This window comes from Pelophylax lessonae (assembly GCF_965119305.1).
Source record: "Pelophylax lessonae genome assembly, chromosome: 2".
In the NCBI taxonomy this organism is placed as follows: Eukaryota; Metazoa; Chordata; class Amphibia; order Anura; family Ranidae; genus Pelophylax; species Pelophylax lessonae.
In genome coordinates, this window is record NC_138769.1 from 390,623,323 (window position 1) to 390,644,091 (window position 20,769).

The following is a 20,769-nucleotide window of genomic DNA, read 5'->3' on the forward strand; positions in this document are numbered from 1 at the left end:
CCTCCTCAGCTTGTCAGCCACATCCACTCTCATTTTCCAGCAATGTTTCTACCATCCTGGAAAGAGCTGATCTGTTTTAATGGCAACTGAGAATTTTTCCAAACTCTACTCCTACAGTATAGCTATACAACTTAAAAAAGAAAAACATACACACATCAGTATCACAATCAGAAATCACTATAAAACCTTTTGTGATAGATATGTTCATTTCAAATACTGCATAGTATTGTTAAGGAATTGTACTTTATATTTTGTTAATTACACTTAATTTAGTAAGACATTTTTGATTTTATTAATTGATATGTTTATTTTATGAAAAGTTGATGAACATGATAAGACCACATATATTTAACCAAATCTGTGGTTTATTATATATATACAGTTGAAATTCTTTAGAATGCAGATGGCATACAAAAGCTCTCATGCTGGTGTGACCTTGCTTCCACCTCCTTCAGACACTGTAGTGACATCTGTACGGACGCTGGCCGTGCTTGTTTCATCCTCACCACCAAAAGGATTGCGTCCGCAGCATATAAGAGTCATTAAGCAGTTTCGGAACTGTGAAAAAATACATAAATACATTAATTCTGAACAAGAAGACATGAAGAATGACGTCTCCCCTGCAGCTAGTTGTCCCTTGACCAGATGGCCCATTAGTGAAACCCTAAATTAATCTTCTGGTGGCATTGTCATTAACAGTATAGAAGATAGACCGATCTAAGTTGTAGTCTTTATGCAAATGTACAAGTATTTTATATACTAAAATGCCAGGTGGACATTAAGATGCTGGTTACTGCTGCCCCATCATACATTATTATGATGAGGCAGCAGTAACCAGCATCTTAAAGCGTTAGTATCCCGCTTTTTGACACTTTTACCTATAGGTAAGCCTATAATAAGGCTTACCTGTAGATACAAATAATATCTCCTAAACCGGCATGGTTTAGGAGATATTTACAGTGCATGCAGCCGCTCTCGCGAGTGGCGCATGCGCTCTGAAGGTCCGGGGGGACCTTCAATTAATTTGCCGGGAGCTTGCCGGAAAATCACTCACGTGCGCATGCGCGGGAGTGACGTCATCGTGGCTCCGGCCAATCATCGCGCCAGAGCCGTCTCTTCCGGCCAATCACCGCGCCGGAGCCGCCGAACCCGGAAGAGACGGCGAGGGATCATGGCAGCGCCCGCAGCGATGTCCAGGGGTCCGTGTCGGGGCTACGTTCTAAGGTAAGTTACACATAATGGGCTAGTATGCGATGCATACTAGCCCATTATGCCTTTGTCTTGCAGGTTTTTTTTTTTTTCTAGGGTTTACAACCGCTTTAATCTCTGGAAGATAAATGCCTTGGACAGGGATGGATTTCAGTTATGTGGCCTCCTAAGCCACCTTTGCTGACCACAACCTGCTACCCCCCGACATCCTGCCCTAGGTTGACAAATATTGCCTTCCTACAAATCTATGCCTTAACCACATGCCGACCGCATACTGTATAAATACGGCAGCAGAGTGGCTCTCCCAGGCAAAACCACGTATGGGTACGTCATTTGCCTAGGAGGAGCGCTCCCGCCCCGATCATCAGCAGGGGAAGCCGATGCGTGTGTCAGACGGCTCTAATTGGCACATGACACCTACGATCACTGCCCGCTGAGAGAGAAGGACGGTCGGCTGTTGTAAACACAGCCGACCATCCTTTTCCCTGAAATGATCACAGAGCTCATGTGATCCTTCTATATAGGATCACATGTCTCTGTGATCATTTCACAAGCCCATCCCCCCACAGTTAGAATCACTCCCCTAGGCTTACATTTAACCCCTTATTCACCCACAGGGTTAACCCCTTCCCTGCCAGTGTCAGTAACAGTGCATATTTTTAGCACTGATTACTGTAGTAATGTCACTGGTACCCCCAAAAGTGTCAAAAATGTCAGTTAGGGGTCCAATCCGTCCGTCGCAATGTCACAGTCTTGCAAAAAAATCGCAGATTGCTGCCATTACAAGTAAAAAAACAATAAAAAGGACATAAATCTTTCCCATAGTTAGTAGACACGATAACTTCTGCGCAAACTAATCAAAATACGCTTATTGCGATTTTTTTTTTTTACCAAAAATATGTAGCAGAAAACAAATTGGCCTAAAATTTTAAAACATTTTGATTTTTAAATTTTTTTTTTGGGGGGGGGGGGGGATGTTATATAGCAGTATGTGAAAAATATTGTTTGCTTTTTCAAAATTGTCGCTTTTTTTGTATATATCTCAAAAAATAAAAATCGCACCAAAAGAAAACTCTATTTGTGGGAAAAAAAGGACATCAATTTTATTTGGGTACAGCGTTTCACGACCGTGCAATTGTCCATTAAAATAATGCAGTGCTGATTCGCAAAATAGGGCCTGGTCATTAAGGGGGCAAATCCTTCCGGTCTTACAGTGGTTAATATTTGTATGTATATAGAACACCTGGGGCAAATATCTTAACAGCAACACACTAATATGACATTAAGCATCATGAAACAGGACCATTCTGCTTTTTAATTAGCCTACCAGAAGCTCACACAAGAGATAGCCTTAAGCCCCGTACACACGTACCGATTGTCTGCCGAACGATCGGCCGTCTTTTGTCCAGGGCTGTCGCGTCTGTTGAAAACTGCAAAAGACTGCACACGAATTTTGTCGGCCAACAACAGCCGACTGCAGAAGTGATGTCATGTGATGGTTAACTTTCCTTGTCTTTTTTCTTTTCTGAGCATGCCCAGTCTTGCAAATCTGCTGTCTATCGGCCAAAATCTGTACTGACTGGCGAACAATCGGCCGTTCTGGTGTTGGCCAACAAAAATTTTAATGCTTGCACGACAGATTCCGTTCGGCCGAAAATGCGCTGTCGGCTGTCGGAAGCATCATACTAACAAGCCTACAATCAGCCGATCGGTCGTCGGCCGAATATTTACGGCCCGACAATCGGTACGTGTGTACGGGGCATTACAGAAAAAGTGTTTGCTGTAATCAGACCTACTGCATTCTGCACTAAATGTAATATGGGTGTACAACGGTTAAATACAGTACCGGGGGGCTGGCCGTTATGCTTGGACTCTCTGACCTCATAAAACCAATTACAGCTGCACCCTCTGCAAACGCAATAATTAAACCATGGACTTCACCATTTCGCTGCATTGTACTCTTCTTACTGCTGTTAGCATCTCAGTAGTGAGGATACTTATCCCTGAATTGAACCATGAATTTGAGCTTTAGATAAGGTTGGGAGAGATAATGATTTACAGGAACTACCTTTTTTTTTTTTTTATACTGCATGGGAGAAATAATTACAAATATGACAAGCATTGTGAGTAAAGTTGAAGGCATTCCTGCATGTAGACTGTGAAAGATATGGGTGGAAAAAATGAAATGCTACAAGTCACTTTACAGGTCTCCATATAACATTACCAATTTATATTTCTGCTTAAACACTATTGTTCAGTTAGGAAGACACAAACCTGCTTATTCATGAAGACATAGATGACAGGGTTGTATACTGTAGCAGTTTTTGAGAAGTAAGAAGGCATTGATGCTAACGTTGGATCAATAACAATGTCTTTATTAGATGCTGCAACTATGGCAAATGCAGCGTAGGGTAACCAGCAGATAAGAAAGGCCAATACCATAGCAATGACCATTCTGGACACCTCCCGCTCAGCCCTCTGAGTAGTCTCTGAATCTTTCTGCTGAGCAGCCACCTGTGAGAGTACAAGAAACATATGTATTGTGTAAGAACTGAATTATGTATATGACTAAAAGTTTCACATACCAGATAGAGGAGTAATGCTCATGTTTTTCATATAGCAGAGTATTGGGGGTGAATGATTGAGGCATAACTATGCTATCCAAATAGAGCATGGTTAAAGGAAACTTGTTAAGAAACAAAGAAAAGCTGCCAGTGCTGAGTTTCTTTTTTGAAAGAGATACCTGCCTTACTGTTTTTCTTCAATACATAATTGAGGCACAAAACAATTTGCATTTGAAGTCAGAATTTCTGATCTATACACTTGTTCAAGATCAAGTATTTGAAGTTAGAGTGTCAGCATGCCAACCAAGCAAGTATCATTTTCAGGAGAGCAACAGTCATAGCCCCTGTACTTCTGTCATGACAGGTTCCTTTAAGAGCCCGTTCACACCAGCAGCTGCGCTAAAACACAGTTGCTGTTGTGTTGTAGAATAACCACAGTGCCAATGAGCTAATTACGGCGTGACGCACTTAACTTTTTTTAACAAATTATTGACAGGTTACAAAATGTAATTTCATGGACTTTTACTGGCTGCAGTGTGATGTGAGGTGCTGGGTTGGCTTGCACTGCGCTGCACTAAAAAAAAGAACTGCATGTTGAACTTTTTTTCAGCACACACCACTGCAACATGGTGGTCTACACTGGCAAGGTATGAGACAAAGCATTTTGCCTTGCCTTGTCTTGTCTTGGGGTTGTCCTGAAATAGCTGCTCTTGCAGTTCTACTGCAGTGGTTCTCAAATCCGGTCCTCGGGACCCACCAACAGGCCAGGTTTGCAAGATAACTAAATTACATCACAGGTGATCTCATTTGCTTCTCAGTGATTGCAGTATTCTAGTCTGCATCCCCCAAGGTAATACTTAAAATCTGGCCTGTTAGTGGGTCCCGAGGACCGGATTTGAGAACCACTGTTCTACTGCACCGGGTGTGAATAAGTCCTTAAGCAGGCCTGAAGCACTCACATGCTTTCAGATACACCTTTCTTAACCAGTAAGTGCCAGAGTTGCTACATAGTATCTTGACCTGCCTATGTTTGACAAGTATGCTACAACAATTCACACAATGGCATTTTTATACAATGGTTTCTTATAATTAAAAAAAAAATCTGTAAATGTGTAAAAAAATATTATAAACAGTTTTTTAATGCTAATCATGCACAAATTCATTCAAAATACATATCTTAATGGTACAGTTCAGGACACAACAAAGTATTCAGAACCTGGGTTAATACCTTCAGGTGATTGGACACTGACTTGCCACCTTAGTGCCTCTCCTAAAACCCTACCCCCCTCCATGTGTCCTAAGTTTTTTGCCAGTGTCCTAAGGTGATCCATTTCTTCTTCTTTGCGGATAAATCACTTATAGCTTCACTCGTTTTTCATTTTATCTTTGAAATCTTTAATAAACTCTTTAGTCATCTCCATCACTGTCTTCTATTACTACAAACAGAAACAGTGCATCCAGATTGGCACAACCTTTGTAAAACCTTGAGAGCAATACCCAGACCTTACTCTGTGGTGGACGGCCTGTAATGTTGCATTGTGCAATGTAAACAGTCAGCCCTGAAGGCCCCTTTGGGGGTTTGCTAACTGTGACAGGCAAAGCCTGGACCCTATAAACAGTCTAGCAGTGTGAACAAGTAAGAAAGGGTCACCCTGTATCTCTGACCATTACTGTAAAAGTAGGGGCTATGATTGGAATGTATGCACCGAACCTCAACCAGCCTATTCTTAGGTGGATGACCAGGTGTTACATCACATAAATGGTTACACACTCTACTGAAACTTCCCCCTAGAGCCCTTGAAAGGTACTCAATTGCTTCCCCCCACCCTTTTGCCTCAAGGACTTCGCTACATGATGGTCTACACCCAGGTTGCTACATATGTCTTCCAGACACACTTACCCTATATTCAGCACTCTACTCTGTCATTACCCCACAGGATAATAGCGTAGTCCTTAGCTATTGTGGAAACCAGGAGAAAAAGGAGCCATGGGAAAGTCTCAGGAGAACATTTATTCAGCCAAAGGTCTACACATCCCAATGACGGGGCACCCTTACTTCCAAGAGTCTGTTACAGTTTGCATCTGTCTGGATCACAGACCTCTCAACCCTTTGGGTTCAATCAGTGGTTTCAAAGTGGTACACTTTCTTTTTCAAATCAGCTAAAAACTACCCAAGGATGATCAGATTTGCAGAATGCCCTGTACCATCTCTTGTCCTAGGCAGTATTAGTGCCAGTACCCCCACAAGACCGGTTCAAATGATTATTTTTTAACCTGTTCACGGTACAAATGTCCAATGGTGGTCTTTGTCCTATTCTGGGCTTACAATGCCTCACAAATACCTTCAGATTCCAGAAGTTTGTTATTGGTTATTGCCCCTCTGGGACATACATAGAAATCCAAGATGCATATTTTTATATTTACATTTATCCACATCTTCAGCACTTTCTGCTCTTTGCAATCACAGACAGACATTTCCAGTTTAGTGCACTGCCTTTCGGCTTACCTTTTAATCTGAGGGTATTGCTTTTCTCAGAACTCAGGGCATCAAGGTTAAATGTTATCTAGACCAGCCTTTTTTCAACCAGGGTGCCTACAGGTTTTTTCATGGGTGCCTTGGCAAAATGGCTAAACATTATCTAAAAATTGTATGCAAGCCAGCAAGTGGATGAAATCTGCCTTTTAGTTATACAAAGCCACAGGTTTTCATTGTGCACCATTACAACCTTCTAGCCACTGGCCAATGACATCATCAGTTAGTAAAGAGGATGTCTGGCACCTGCACTGAAGCTTTGTTTGACCATCCCCACCCCTCTCCATCAGAACTGGTGTTAGATTAGCGTGAGGAATGGAAACTGAGAGAGAAGAGAAACATTGGAATATTTGTCAGTACCAATGTACAAAGGTGTATTGCACTGGAAGAATAAATCACTTCTAAAGTTGGGTGTCCTACCTGTGTGGATGTTTCTGATTTGTATAAAAATATTATTTTTGTTTTTTACACTTTAGAATGACCTCAAGATTGTGTATAATTTTAAAGCGTCACTTGACTGTAAGAATGTTGGCTGAGACCGAAAAAGCCCGTGGTGTACGTGCCCCTGGGGTGGCAGCCCAGGGGTGCCTCAATCTCACTGGTGAGGGGCAGCTCACCTGAGTTTTTGTGGCACCTTGGTCACTGCACCATCACACTTTTTCAAGCACCTGCCTCTTGGGGTGGGCCTTTTGGCCAACACCAGAGGAATTTTTTATTCCTGGCCGGGGGGCCTGCCAAGGTTTTGCACTTTGGCACTACCCTGCACTTCTCCACTTCCCTTTTCCCCACTCTGTTTTTTCTTTGTTGTGTGTCACGTTTGTCCCTTTTTTGGTTGAGCACTTTGCACGACTTTGATGGCGTAGGTCCTCGGGCCTGCCCTGTAAGTCTTGGGAGGGGGTGGATATGGCCTTTTGGCTTAGTTCGCCCTCTCCCATGGGGTCTCCCTTCGGGGGAGCCCTACCTAGTACTCGGGGTGGGCTGTTTCGGCAGTCCCCCTGAAGAATGGGGTCTGCCCGGCTTCGGCTGGGTGGACCTAAGTGAGTACCTCAGTCCCTGTCAGGAGCTTCGCGCCCCGGGGGATCAGGGTCAGGGCCTCTTCGGAGGAGGGCCATGTGTGTACGCCTTGTGCACTTTTGTGTGTCCACGTTTGCGTGTGTGCACTTTTTTATGCACCGGGTGTTAAGTCTTTTGAGTGTGTTTCACACACCACGGGCTTTAAAAAAAAAAAAAAAAAGGAATTATTCCCACTTACAATGGGTCTTCCCAGGGGTTTCACTTTATTTTTTAAATCTTAGAATATATTGTAGAAATATTTTGTGTTTTTGGATGCAGTTATGTTGCTTCCTTTTCTGTTAATATTTTTGACCCCATTTTGTTTTCCTTTTTTTATGATTTTCTTCAGCTTATGTTTTAATTTTTTCCCAGATATTTTTTTTTTAAGTATTCTCTATGGATAACAATCTTTCCATTTCTTAATCTTTCTTATCTAGGATTACAATTCCCCCACCCCCTTTATCTGCAGCTCTCACTACTATTTTCCTTTTCTTTTGTAGCTCCTAAACGACCTGTTCTATATGATCGGGATACCTCTTGCCCTGTTTGGTATTTATTTTTTCAACCAAAGTTTTGAACACTTGTAAAAATGAATTCCCTTTATTATTTGGGTTACATACAGAAGTATTTTGAATACAAACGTTTGTATTGAGCTTTATAAACAAGAAAGCCAAAAAACAAAACCAAAGTATGACATATCAAAGCCGTGTCAGTACATATTATTCCAAACACGTCATATATAGCACATGGTAAGGTAAATATATATACCAAAGAAAAGAAAAAGAAAAGGTATACAGTATATCAAGTTATGTAAGGCAGCGATATCACATGCTTAATAACCAGGGGTATAGTCATGTGTTTGTAGAAGGCAAAGAATGATAAGACATATCAGAATCCCAGTTGGAAAGTAAGGCATGAATATCGATGTCATAATAAATGTGCTATAGTATATTAGCTTGATATCCTGATCATATCAATTTTCTTAGTGCATACTTCGGAAAAACTAACAGTAACAGTATTAACAGATTGTTCCTGAGATATAAGTTATTGTCTGGGGTAGGACCCCCAAGTAGACCACCGAGTGCTGAAAAAGGGCAACCTCATGAAAACTTAAAACAGGATTAGCCCGTAAACCAATTCTCCCATTTTTTATGAAAGATATGCATAGTATCATATAAAGTGTGATGAACCCTCGAAGTATTTCTAGGAGTACTATGTTGGTATTCTGTATCATTCTGTTCATAGTTCTTCACATCATGTTTATTCACTTCAAAATATGTTTTAATACTTAATTTTCGTACAAATATATGTAAATCAGTGTATGTTGTAAATTTGTTAATATTTACTTGGGGTATATATTTCAGCCCTAAATTTAAAACCTTTATTTCGGCTTCAGATAAAATAACACTGCTCAAATTAAAAATGCCAGCTCCTAATTTTCTTCCCTTTTCTTTCTAATTCTCCTTCCTCCTCTCTTTCTTCTTCTCTTTTGTTTTCCCTGCGCTCTGCATCAAAAAACTCTTACTAAATACCTTGGATTGTCTGCTTTCCAAAAAGGAGTAATTTAGGGGATATTTGCACTGTCCTGGCGTTTTCAGGCCTCGAGAAATGAGATAGGTACAGTACATCAGGATTGATAATTTTTCAGATAGTTTGTGCATTCTATAATTTTCCTACAGACTAAGTATTTATTTGCAAAATTTTATACTAAACGTGTTTTATTTTTTTCATTTATTTAGCAGAAAATAAAAAACCCAGTGGTGATTAAGCACCGCGAAAATAAATCTCTATTTGTGTGAAAAGATGATAAAAATTGAATATGAGTATAGTGTTGCATGACCGCGCAATTGTCATTCAAGGTGCGACAGTGCTTAAAGCTAAAATTGGCCTGCGCAGGAAGTGGGTGAAAGTGCACGGTATTGAAGTAGTTAAACTTTTTTTTTCTATATTTATTCAGTAACCTCCTAGGTTCTTGCCTGGGAAAATGATGTCATAAATCCCAGGAGTCTTCAGAAGGGGTGGTGAGGAGAAGGGATGTTCTAAGGTAAGCACACTCTCCTGCATGCATGCTTGAGCTAAGGGCAGATGGACTCAAGGAAATAAATGCTAAATTGACCCCTTGGAGCCAGTGCCTCCCAGCCCTTTAAGGGGTTTAGCATGCCTGGGGTTTAGGATCTGGTACCCGCTGTGATTGGATGTCACAGTGGCTACATGATCGAAAAGCTCCCTATCGTTTCCATTAGCCGTCGGTAACTGTGGTGGGAGCCGCCACTCGGCGCCATAGCCCATCCGCCGACAGGATGCATATTTTCCTGCGGCCGGCATCAAGAGGTTAATTATCTGCCTTTACACCAGATGGCCACAGCCAGAAATGCTAGGGGGTTGTTTTTCAAAGTGAATTCATAGCAAAATGAAGCATGAAGACATGGATGGATGGGGGAGTTTGCAGACTGAAGTAAATAGTGTTTTCATTATGATTTTTTTTTTTTTAATTTCTTTTTTCATTATGATTTTTGAATTGGAGATGTGCTATGTAATTTAAATAAAAATGACAATATGGCACATTATATTATTTCAAATTATTGTAAATTAAACTCCTATTAAACAAGAACCCCCCCCCCCCTAATATTACATTGAGCAGACATAAATCAGTATGAAAGCACATGGTAGTAACTTGATATGGGAAAAGTGTATTTTTAGTACTTACAGCCCGTAGTGCCATTAGAAGGTTAGAATAGGAGAATATGATGGTACTTAGAGGCATAACGAAGCAAGTGATAAATAAAGCCATTATATAACTGTTATTGTTTGTACCTCCGGAATACCAGTTGGGTCCACATGATGTCCTCAGACCTAGGTAAGAAATTCTAAAAGTTTTAGGATATGAGAAAATAAGGCCTGCAGATTTGTAAAGACAAAATCATTGAGTATATTAAATGCTACATCACAAGACAGGTAATGAAGTTAAATCCTTCTAATATAATAAGAGAGAGAAGAAAAAAAATACTTTTCTTTTTAAATATAGCGGTGAAGAGTTGGAACCTCTGTCAGGTTTCAGTCCCTTGCATTGCCTTTCCATGGGTCATCAGTACATGAAGTAAGGGGAAATCTCACCAGGTGAGACAGAGACAGCAATACACATCCGGCTGAAATTTTAGCTTTTCCCCTCTGTATTTTAGTAACTCTAATGCTATGTCTTAATAGTACAATACAGAACACAGGCTTCCATTAATCAAGACCATGGGTTATATGCTGCCATGACTCAGACAAACAAAGTTGTTAAAGCTCATATAACCCCTTCAATTATCAGCAATCCTCAGTTTTTTGCTAGTGTCCATAGGTGATAGACAACCTCTCACTACTGGGAGCAGGATTCTAGTTTATAATCCCAATTTCTTCCTGTAAGATTGGTAAGCCTACACACTGTTCTTCAAGCAGTACTTCTCACCATAGATGCATCTATAGCCACTGGAAGTCTTGCAGCTTCCAGATTATTGACCCCTGCTGCATTGAAGATGCAAGGCTGTACCTCTGGAACTGAACTCTACGTTTGTCACACACCCTTGGTACAACAACACAACAAAATGCTATTAGGTGCTTTACAGGTCGAGTCACTAGCAGGTCTAGACCAGTGATGATTCACACAGGTGTGACCCAATCCACGAAGACACCCTCCATAATAGAGGAGGTATTCCTAAAAGCTTTTCTGCCCTGCCAAGCTTGGCCATGCAATCAACGGTGGTTTCTATGACCGTTTACAGATGTGCAGTCAAGCATATGGAACGCAATCCTGGATTGATTCTGTCGGATCTCTCATTACTCCAAAAGTTGGAGCTCCTCCCAGTAGCTGTGTAGATGGTTTGGCAAACTCCCTCGGACAAAATTTTGCCTGTTCCTTATGTCAGTCTAGATGTGCAGGATTCTTTAAACTGGTCTTTGAAGGCAGTCTTTAAGAAACATCTGGAAAGAATTCCATTTGATGGAGAATGACTCTTTGGCGAGTCCATAGACATCTTTGTTAAGTCATGGGAGGAAAGAGCAAACTTTTTTTTTTTTTTTAAAGGTATTTTATTATTAATACAAAGGTAAACAGATAACAATGGCAAACAGTGGCAATAAAACAGTTTACAAAAGACAGTCAAAAACAGGAAATGCGTATGCAAGGATTACACATGCATCAGAAAATCCGACATAACAGACGATCATGAAACCGAGTCAACAAGAAAACCCCTCCCTCCCCCCCACCCCACCATCCGACCCATACAAAAAACAAGATAAAATATAAGTACCAGTATCGTGACAATACACATATAGACAGGGCTCATAGGATCACCACCATCATGCTCAGGAGATTCCCCCGAGGAGCAAATCTCCATTATACCTCCAGGGAATCCGTAACCGAGTCCACCCAAACCAACCATATTTTGTTAAATTTTTTGGGACAACCCCTAGCTAAGTAAGTGAGCTTGTAAAGGGGTAGTGCATTATTAACAAGAGAGACCTACGCCCCAACAGACGGGGGATCAGGACTCTTCCACCTCAGCGCAATCAGTTTTTTGGCATAGAAGAACAGAATCCGTGACAACACCTTCTATGACTGCCGAAGGTCCTCCTCCAACAGGTTACCAAGAAGACACCTATCCGGAGAACAGACATTCGGGAGAGCCAGTTTCTCCTCCATGAGTCGGCATACCCCCTTCCAGAAGACCTGGATGCTGGGACAAGCCCACACCATATGAAAGAAATCCCCTCTAGAGGCCTGACACCTAGAACATGCGGCAGAAGGAAGCCTACCCATACAATGTAATCTATACGGAGTATAATATATTCTGTGTAAGTAATTAAGCTGTATCACTCTATCCCCTGCCGCTATGATTCCATCAAACTGGGATTCAAGAAGCTCATCCCAAACTTTCTTCTCCAACTGTGGCAAGTCTGAACACCAACAGCCTTTAAGTTTGGCCAATTTGTCGTCTTGGCCCAGCCGGAGCAAAGAGTAATACCTTGAAATAAGTTTGCCATGATCATCGACCATGAGCTCCCTCTCCAGGCGTGCCACAGCCAAGCGCACCCCCATAAGGCCAAATTGTGCTGCCACTGCATGTCGAAGTTGCTGATACAGGAACCAGCAAGACGAGGGCACACCCAGCTCCAGCCTAAAGATCGGGAAGGACTTGAACGCACGATCCTCAAACAGTTGATGCGCATACTTCAGATCAAAGCCTGCCCACCTTCGGGGATTTGACAGTTTATACAGTTCAGGGAGCCCAGGGTTAAACCACAATGGAGCATTAGGAGAGTTATTGAAGGAGGATCCTCCCATACATTTATTACAGACATGCGTTATTTTATAAGAAAGCTTCAGAATCTCTGCCCCCCCTGAAGGATAAGGACCCTTCCTGTACAAAGAGTTTAGGAGGGCTTCATAGGAGCCCATGACTGCTGCTGCAGTAGTAACTGCCGCGTTCGGGAGGTTAGGGAAGAACCATGCATGCACATGGGTCAATTGGGCTGCTAGATAATATGCCTGGAGGTCAGGGACAGCCAGCCCCCCAGCAGTAGCAGGGAGCTGCAAAGTCTGAAGGGAGATCCTCGCCAGCTTCCCCCCCCCCCCAAAAAAGGACATGAGGAGAGACTCGATAGCTTTAAAAAGAGACTTAGGGAGATACACCGGGGCCTGCCAGAAGAGATACAGAAAACGAGGTAGGTAAATCATTTTAAAAATATTGATTCTTCCCATCAAGTTCAAAGGCTACATGATCCAGGTGGACGGTGTCAACTTAAGTCTCTGAATCAGCGGAGTAATATTAACATAAGACCAGACCGGTTGTTGAACCGTCACCCCCAGATATTTAAATTTGGAAACCACTTGAAGCAAAAACCATCTTGGACACTAAGGTAGGATCAAAAGGAAAGATCACCGACTTAGTCCAGTTGACCCTAAACCCTGAGTATCGCCCAAAGTCTTCAATCACCCTCAGTGCCATCGTCAAGGATTCATCAGAATCTGCCAGGTAAAGAAGCATGTCCTCAGCACATAGTGAAGTTTTTTCAACTAGATCCCCTATCTTACAGCCCTTTATCCACTCATCCCCCCTAAGTAGGGCCACCAAGGGCTCTATGGCCATGGCAAACAGCAGGGGCGACAATGGGCACCCCTGTCTGGTACCATGACTCACAGAGAACTGTTCAGTGACAATATTATTAACCCGAATTCTAGCCACCGGGGCGTTATATAGTAGTCTAACCCATCCAAGAAACTTAGGTCCAAAACCCAGCCTCGCGAGAACCGCAAACAGGTAAGGCCACTCCACAGAATCGAACGTCTTATGAGTATCCAAGGACACCACCACCCTGGCGTCCGGAGCCTCCGAAGGCAGCTGAAGATTCGTGAAGAGTCTACGCAGGTTTATGGCCGTAGAGCGTCCGGGAATAAAACCGGTTTGATCCGGGTGGATAAGTTTAGATATAACGGTACGGTATTCACTCTACGGGATAAGACCTTAGCCAAAATCTTAACGTCCACATTTATCAGAGAAATAGGACGATAAGATTCACAGTATTTGGGGTCCTTGCCCGGCTTGGGGATTAGAACTATGAGGGTTCCCCACTATCAAAAACCTCTGTGTACATGGCCAACAGGCGCGGGGTGAGTAGTTCCGAATAAGCACGATACCACTCGATCGGAAAGCCATCCAGCCCCGGCGTCTTATTGGCGGCAAAAGAAGCCACAGCAGCCTCTATCTCTGCGACAGAGACAGGTGCCTCCAAGGCCAACCTATCCTCATCCTCCAGCACAGCTAACGGTATGTGTTGCAAATAGCCATCCAGCTCAGCAGTGGTATAGGAAACCTGAAAGGTGTATAGGGATGTAAAGAAGGAGACAAACGCTGCCTTGATATCCTCCCTAGTGGTGCATAATTAAGAGGTCTCATCATAAACTGCCGAAATGGCCGTAACTGGGTGTTCAGAACGAGAAAGAAAAGCTAAAATTTTACTATTTTTGTCCCCATATTCAAATAGACGTTGTTTTTGATAAACCAATTTTTTCTGTGTTTTTTCCAAGAGTACCAAGTCCAATTGTCGGGCGCTGTCTCACCAAAAAGAATAGTTGGAGGAGGAAGGGTTTCTAACATACTCCAGTTCTGCCGCAGTCGCCTCCGACTGTAAAGACTCCACCCGCCATGCCCTGTCCTCCCTTAACTGGTGAATAACCCCTGCAACCATACCTCTCATGGAGGCCTTAAAGGCGTCCCAGACAATAGCCCCAGAAGCCGTCTCCGGATTAACCTGCCAAAAGTGGGCAATCTCCTTAGCCGTGGCATTGAGAAAGATTTCCTCAGTCAGCCATAATGGGCTGAGCCGCCAGGTTTTAAGTCCCCTCGCCTTGGAAAGGTCAAACCTTATCAGCATGGGAGAATGGTCCGTAATAGCCCTTGGCAAATATGAGACAGCCAACACTTTGTTAAGCAAATCCGGAGACACCAAACACATATCAATTCTAGAGTTCTGTGGGTAGCAGAATAGCATGAATATTCCCTACTATCCGGATTCTTCCATCGCCAGAAGTCCACCAGGGTATACGCGGCCAGGGAGGCCGCCAACGAGGAAGAAGGCCCATCTTCACCTGGGCATCTATCCGTACCAGGGGATAAGACAGAATTAAAGTCCCTGGAAATCAGCACCGGTCCCTCCGCCACCCGGAGAAGCTGGGACATTATAGCATCCCAGAGAGCCAAGGTGAACGGGGGAGGGATATATAAAGACACAAAGGTATATACCACATTATCAATGAGAAGGAGTAAGATTACATAGCGACCATATATAACAGTAATCACTTGTTTAACCGTACGTCCTAAAGAGCGTGCAACCAAAATGGAGACACCCCTAGCATGGCTAGAAAATGTTGCATAAAAAATGTATGCGCAACAAAGGCCCGTTTAAGAGCCATAGTCCTGGAGCCAGTCAGGTTAGCCCTCTTAACTCTGTCATTTAAGCCCCTGACATTCCAAGACAGGAGCATCAACGCCTCCTCAGCCATCATAACAGAAGAGGCGACGACATCCCCCGCCAGGGAAGGTAGCGCCCCTAACGGACACCAGGGCAAGCACGTGAAGTAAAAGCAACACTGGACTCAGAAAAATAAAAAAAACAAGAAAAAAAGGCATGAAAATATATAGGTCGGATAACAGTCCCCAAAAAAAAAAAAACCCAAACCCCCCACCCTGTTCGCAACCCCATCTGCTGCGAACCTATGCCCCAAACCAAACCAGGTGTAGAACCGTAGGGAAAGTACACAAAGTTGCATCAGTGATGTGGACCTCCGGGGCCACAACACGTTCCACAGATATATAGCATCCAAGCTGCAGGAGTACATGAGCCTCAAGTATAGGAGACCTCCAGGTCCAACGCTGAAAAGGATAACAAAAACAACCAAAAAATGAACTGGGTAGCAAAAAGAATCATGGACGGTGGAACCCTCAGAATGAGGAGAGGACATAACGGCAGGCCATCCCCAAGACAGGTCAGTGCAGGAGCCCCACAGTAGACATCAGGAGATCAAGCTCTGCCCAGCGAGTCCAGCCATTGATTAGCATCAGCAGGATCCAGAAAGAAATGCACTTTACCTTTATGCACCACTCTAAGTTTTTCAGGATAGAGCATGCTATACTGGAGATGGCGGTCCCTAACCCTTTTTTTAACACTCAAGAAGGCAGCCCTCTGTTTTTGCGTAGTGGCAGAGAAGTCTGGGAATATGGTAATAATATTGTTTTTGAAGCTGAGGTCAGGTAGCTCCCTGGCCTTCCGCAGGGCTGCGTCTCTGTCTTTAAAGTGTAGAATTCGAGCAAGCAAAGGCCTGGGCCTAGCTCCAGGCACCGGGGCCCTGGAGGGGACCCGATGAGCTCTCTCAATGGCAAAAAGCAGAGAGAAAGTATCTGGGCCCAGGGACCTGCGCATCCAGTCCATGAGGAAGTCCCCTGCCTGTCCCCCCTCAGCACCCTCAGGGAACCCCAAAAAGCGGAGGTTGTTGCGGCTCAGTCGATCTTCCATATCGCCCAGCTTCTCAACCTGCGCCCTCTGTTCAGCCTGTATGTCCCGGATAGTTGCAGGGAGAGGGAAGACATCATCCTCCACAGAACTGATTCGCTGCTCTGCCGCCTATACACGAAAAATCCACTCGCAGGGCATCTATGTGGGATGTTAGAGAGGCCTGGCACCCTTTAATGGCGTCCATGATCTGGAACAAGGTAGGCTCCACCATCCGCCCCATCGGTTTGTTTCCAGCCCCCCCTGTAAGGCTAGGTGAAGGCTGCAGTGCTGGCCAATCCCCCCCATCATCCGGCTATGGCAGGAGCGGACTATTCAAGGCCTCCACGCCTGGGGACTGAGGGCGGCCACCATCTTGGGCCTGCTCGGGGGAACCCGAGCCGCGGCCTGCCGGGGACGGCAGGACATCCCTACCGTACTTTACCATGTCTGTGTAGTTCAGGAGGCTTCCCGGTGTATGGATGAGGCAAATCGAGGTGAGTAGAGCTGCGGATGGTGCAGGATTATGTGGCCGATGATTCAGTGGCGGCGGAGCTGCCTAAAAACGCTCCTCACATCCCGGAAGTCGGGCACTCCCCAAAGAGCAAACTCTTACTTAGAGGAAAGCTAAGGTGCCTGCCACAAAATTGTACTCTTCTGGAATTTGGAAATGTTCTTTTTATCTTTCCCACAACTTGGCTTCTAAATTCAACTACTCCACTCAGTTTCATTGCAAGTCCTAAATGTCCAAGTCAGCAAAGTCCTCCTCACAGTTAAGGAGTGCTCCCACTTCTATATGTGCAGGATGTCTATTGGCCTTTTCACATGCCTGGACTCAGGACATTTGGGATCTTTGGTGTCCCAGATCTACAGGCTCATATTTGATCCTTGCATTCTCCCTGCTTTCTGCCCTCAACCCTACCAACTTCTCCGGAGAGATTGCAGGTCCTTCAAACTGCCTTGCAGAAAATTTACTCTTCAGGAGTGATTGTTCAAGTTCCCTAGGAGTAACGATTTCAGGGCTTTTATTCACTGAAATAAGGGGAATTTCTAGCATCAAAGATTTATACATTCACATCCCTCCTCCCCCATCTGTGGTTCCCTTTATTTGCAGTGGGTTTGCATCATTCCCAGGTTCTGGCTCTTCCCTTTGGCCTGTTCGCAGCTCCCTAGGTCTTGCCTTGTTCCTTGTGGTGTTACACTCTTATGTCATTCACATTGTCAGATCTTTGTAAGAACTCCTCTTAAAGGAGCTCTTCACCCACACCCTGGTGGGGAATGTCTGGTGGATGATTTAAACACTCTAGAGCTTCGGGTGGATCCTTAACTTCCAGAAGTCTGTGTTGGATTTTAACCTATTGCTTAGAGTAACTGGGCGTAGTCTTAAACATGGCCCAGGCCAGGGTGTTTCTTCCCTGCTGACCCTCGAAGCTCATGTCCAGACCCTTAAGAGTATGGACCTCATAGTTGTCCCCCTAAGGTGGTGATGTTTGCCCAGTCTAACTCCAGATCTCTGCAGCTCAGTTTTCTGACTGCTTGGGACCTTAGTAGCTGAATTGGCTCATGCGCCTGTCTCCCCAGACCAGGATATCAATGATTTTGTGGCTGACCAGCCCAGCGCTGTAAACAGGGAAGTCCCTTCTCCTGTTAACCTTAACAGTTCTCTCAATGAATGCCAGCCTGTCAGGCTGTGGTGGAGTCTCAGGGACAAAAACAGTCTAAGCGACATGGTCTTGGGGAAATCCAGACTTCCCATTAATAGTCTCAAGCTAAGGGCTATTTGCCTACCCTTTGTGGTGAACCAACACACTTCAGAGATAACCAAGGAGAGTTTAGTTGAACAAAACCTTAGCTGTGCCTTACATTAATCATCAAGGTGGCACTAGAATAATTGTAGCCCTTTGAGTAGCTGACCTAATTCTAGCTTGGGTCAAAAAGCACATTCCAGCCTCGTTTACAGTCCATATACCTAGAGTTAACAGTTGGCAGACAGACTTCATGAGTCATGAGCACCTGAAAATGGGTAAATAGTCTCTTCTCCTCAAAGTGTTCCAGGACATCTGTCTTGGTTGGAGGATGCAGGACATGGAGCTGTTAGCATCGGCTTCAACAACAAGGTGGAAAGGTTCATTGCCTGGGACTTAAGAGCCTTCTCAGTGGATGTGCTGGTGACCCCATGGGATTGGTTTCACCTAATATATGCCTTCCCTCCGCTATTACATCTTTCTCGACTGTTTTGAAGGGTCAAGATGGAGAACATGCTGGTGATCTTGGTAGTACCAAACTAGCTTTGAAGGACTTGGTACTCCTCGGAGACACTCTTGGCATTTTCTAACCAACACAATCTACTGCCTCAAGGGCCAGTCTACCATCCTGCTTCATATTTACTGGCTTTAATAGCTTGGCTGTTGAAGCCGAAGTCCTGAAGGATTGAGGTCTCTTTAACTCTATTATTTCTACACTGCTTTCAGCTATTAAATTGCCCTCTCGGAATGGTAATCGTTACACTTGGAAGACTTAATTGGCACAGCACAGAAGTTTTACCCTAGACTCTGTGCGTCTTGTCCTTTTTCCAGTTTCGGCTGAATCAGTAATTGGCCTTGAGCACCCTGAAGGGTCAAGTTTCAGTCTTGGATGTTCTCATTCAGAGACCTCTGACTACTAATTTGCTGGTAAAAGCCTTTATTCAAGGAGTGGCTCACATAGTGTCCCCCATTCACTCACTAGTCTCAATATGGGATCCTAATGTGGTCCTGTCGGTTTCAGAAAAAAGTCCCTTCTAGTCCATTTGGAATACTCCTTTGGCTGACCTTACTTGTAAGGTGTTTTTTTCTTGTGGATGCACAGTCTTTTCTGATACAGAGCCTTTTATTGTTCTTCATGGGGACAAGGTGGTTTTGAAGCCTGGGCATCCTTTTTTCCCAAGGGGGTTTCTCCCTTCCATCTTAATCAGGACATCATCCTACCCTAGGGTTAGGATTAGCATGAGTTTTTTTCTCAGTCCGTGCTTCTATCCAATATTCAAATTCTTTTTTTCAGCGTGTCTGATCCCGCAAGGGGTGTCCTGCATCGCCTCCTAATATTTGTAGGTGGATTAGGCATATTTTCGCTAAAGTTTTTGCTATGAAGAATAGGAATATTTTTCCTGGTAAAACTCATTCAGCTTTTTCAGCTGGTACCTCTTGGGCTTTCAGCACCAGTTTTCTATTTCTCAGTTTTTCAAAGCTGCCAGCTGGTTCTCCTTTGTTTAAGTTTTACTAGGTGGGTGTTTAGGCCTCTATTAATGCCAGATTTGTATGTAAGGTGCTTTAAGCTACTCTTTCAGTTTGAGAATATAATTACAATTGTGGGCCTGTTGGCATTGTTTACTGGGTTACCCACCCTTTAGTTGTATTGCTGGGAGGAATACCATGGTCTTGATTCACCACTTGCCAACCGGGCATTTTTTATATGTTTTGCACACATGTTAAAATCTGCATTTTTTGCTAAAAAAATTACTTTACCCCCCCTCCCCCCAATTTTTTTTTTTTTTAAAAATTATATATTTTTTGAAGGCAGAGAGTCCAGGGGAATCAAAAGTTGGTAGCTGCAATTTTTTTTGTTATGTAATATTTGCATAGCTATTTATCAAATGCATATTTTCGGGGAAAAAGGAACTAAAATAAGTTTTAGTGCACACAATGTTGTACCCGATTTTTAGCAAAGTATAAAAGATGTGGTTTTGTTGAGTAAATAGATACCAAACATGTCAAGCCCATGACATTGCAAACAATTATGGTACCCAAAATTCTCCATAGGTGACATTTTATTAGCCTTTTACTGGTTGCTGGTTTAGAGTCAACAGAGGCCTATATCCAGCATTGTATGATTAAGTCAAAAAGGATTTTGGTAATTGATTTTGCACACTGATTTTTGCAAATCCTTTTTATTATAGAACACAAGACACCCTCTACTCTGTCCTAAATTATTTTCCTATTGCTTGCTAAACCCCCCCCCCCCCCCCCCCAAAAAAAAAAAAAAAAAAACTATGAATTGCTGGTAATAGAGGTAATATATGCTGTCCTAATAGCTTTGTTTGGTAGTGTCCTCTGAAGGTGGCATAATATAATCCATGGACCTAATTATTTAAGCCTGTGTCCAATACTGTACTCCAAGTGAAGGATTTTACAGGTAAGAAAAAAAACCTAGCTCTTTGCATTGACTTCTAAAATAAACCTATGTACATATTGTAAGAGACTTTTATGCAAAGTAATATTCAGAGTCAATAGTAGGCTTAATTACCAAAGTCATAGTGCAAAGTATAAAGTGCATGTAATCTAGAACAACCATACAGCAGTCATTTGTAATTGCAATGACTTACGAAAGGTTAAATCTTATTGGGTT

The 20,769-nt window shown here is 43.4% G+C and overlaps 1 protein-coding gene across 1 annotated transcript in view; it reads right to left on the reverse strand.

Annotated features, from left to right (window-relative positions):
• Positions 1-420: 420 nt before the first annotated feature.
• LOC309547310 (pinopsin-like) overlaps positions 421-20,769 on the reverse strand; it is a gene marked incomplete at its 3' end in the record, with an annotated part of 40,227 nt that continues 19,878 nt past the window's right edge. The window contains exons 3-5 of the mRNA XM_082247144.1: positions 10,067-10,212; positions 3,484-3,723; positions 421-558 (exon numbers count right to left, since the gene is read on the reverse strand). Of these exons, the coding sequence (XP_082103270.1) occupies positions 421-558; positions 3,484-3,723; positions 10,067-10,212 (524 nt within the window). The remainder of the gene's footprint in view (positions 559-3,483; positions 3,724-10,066; positions 10,213-20,769) is intronic.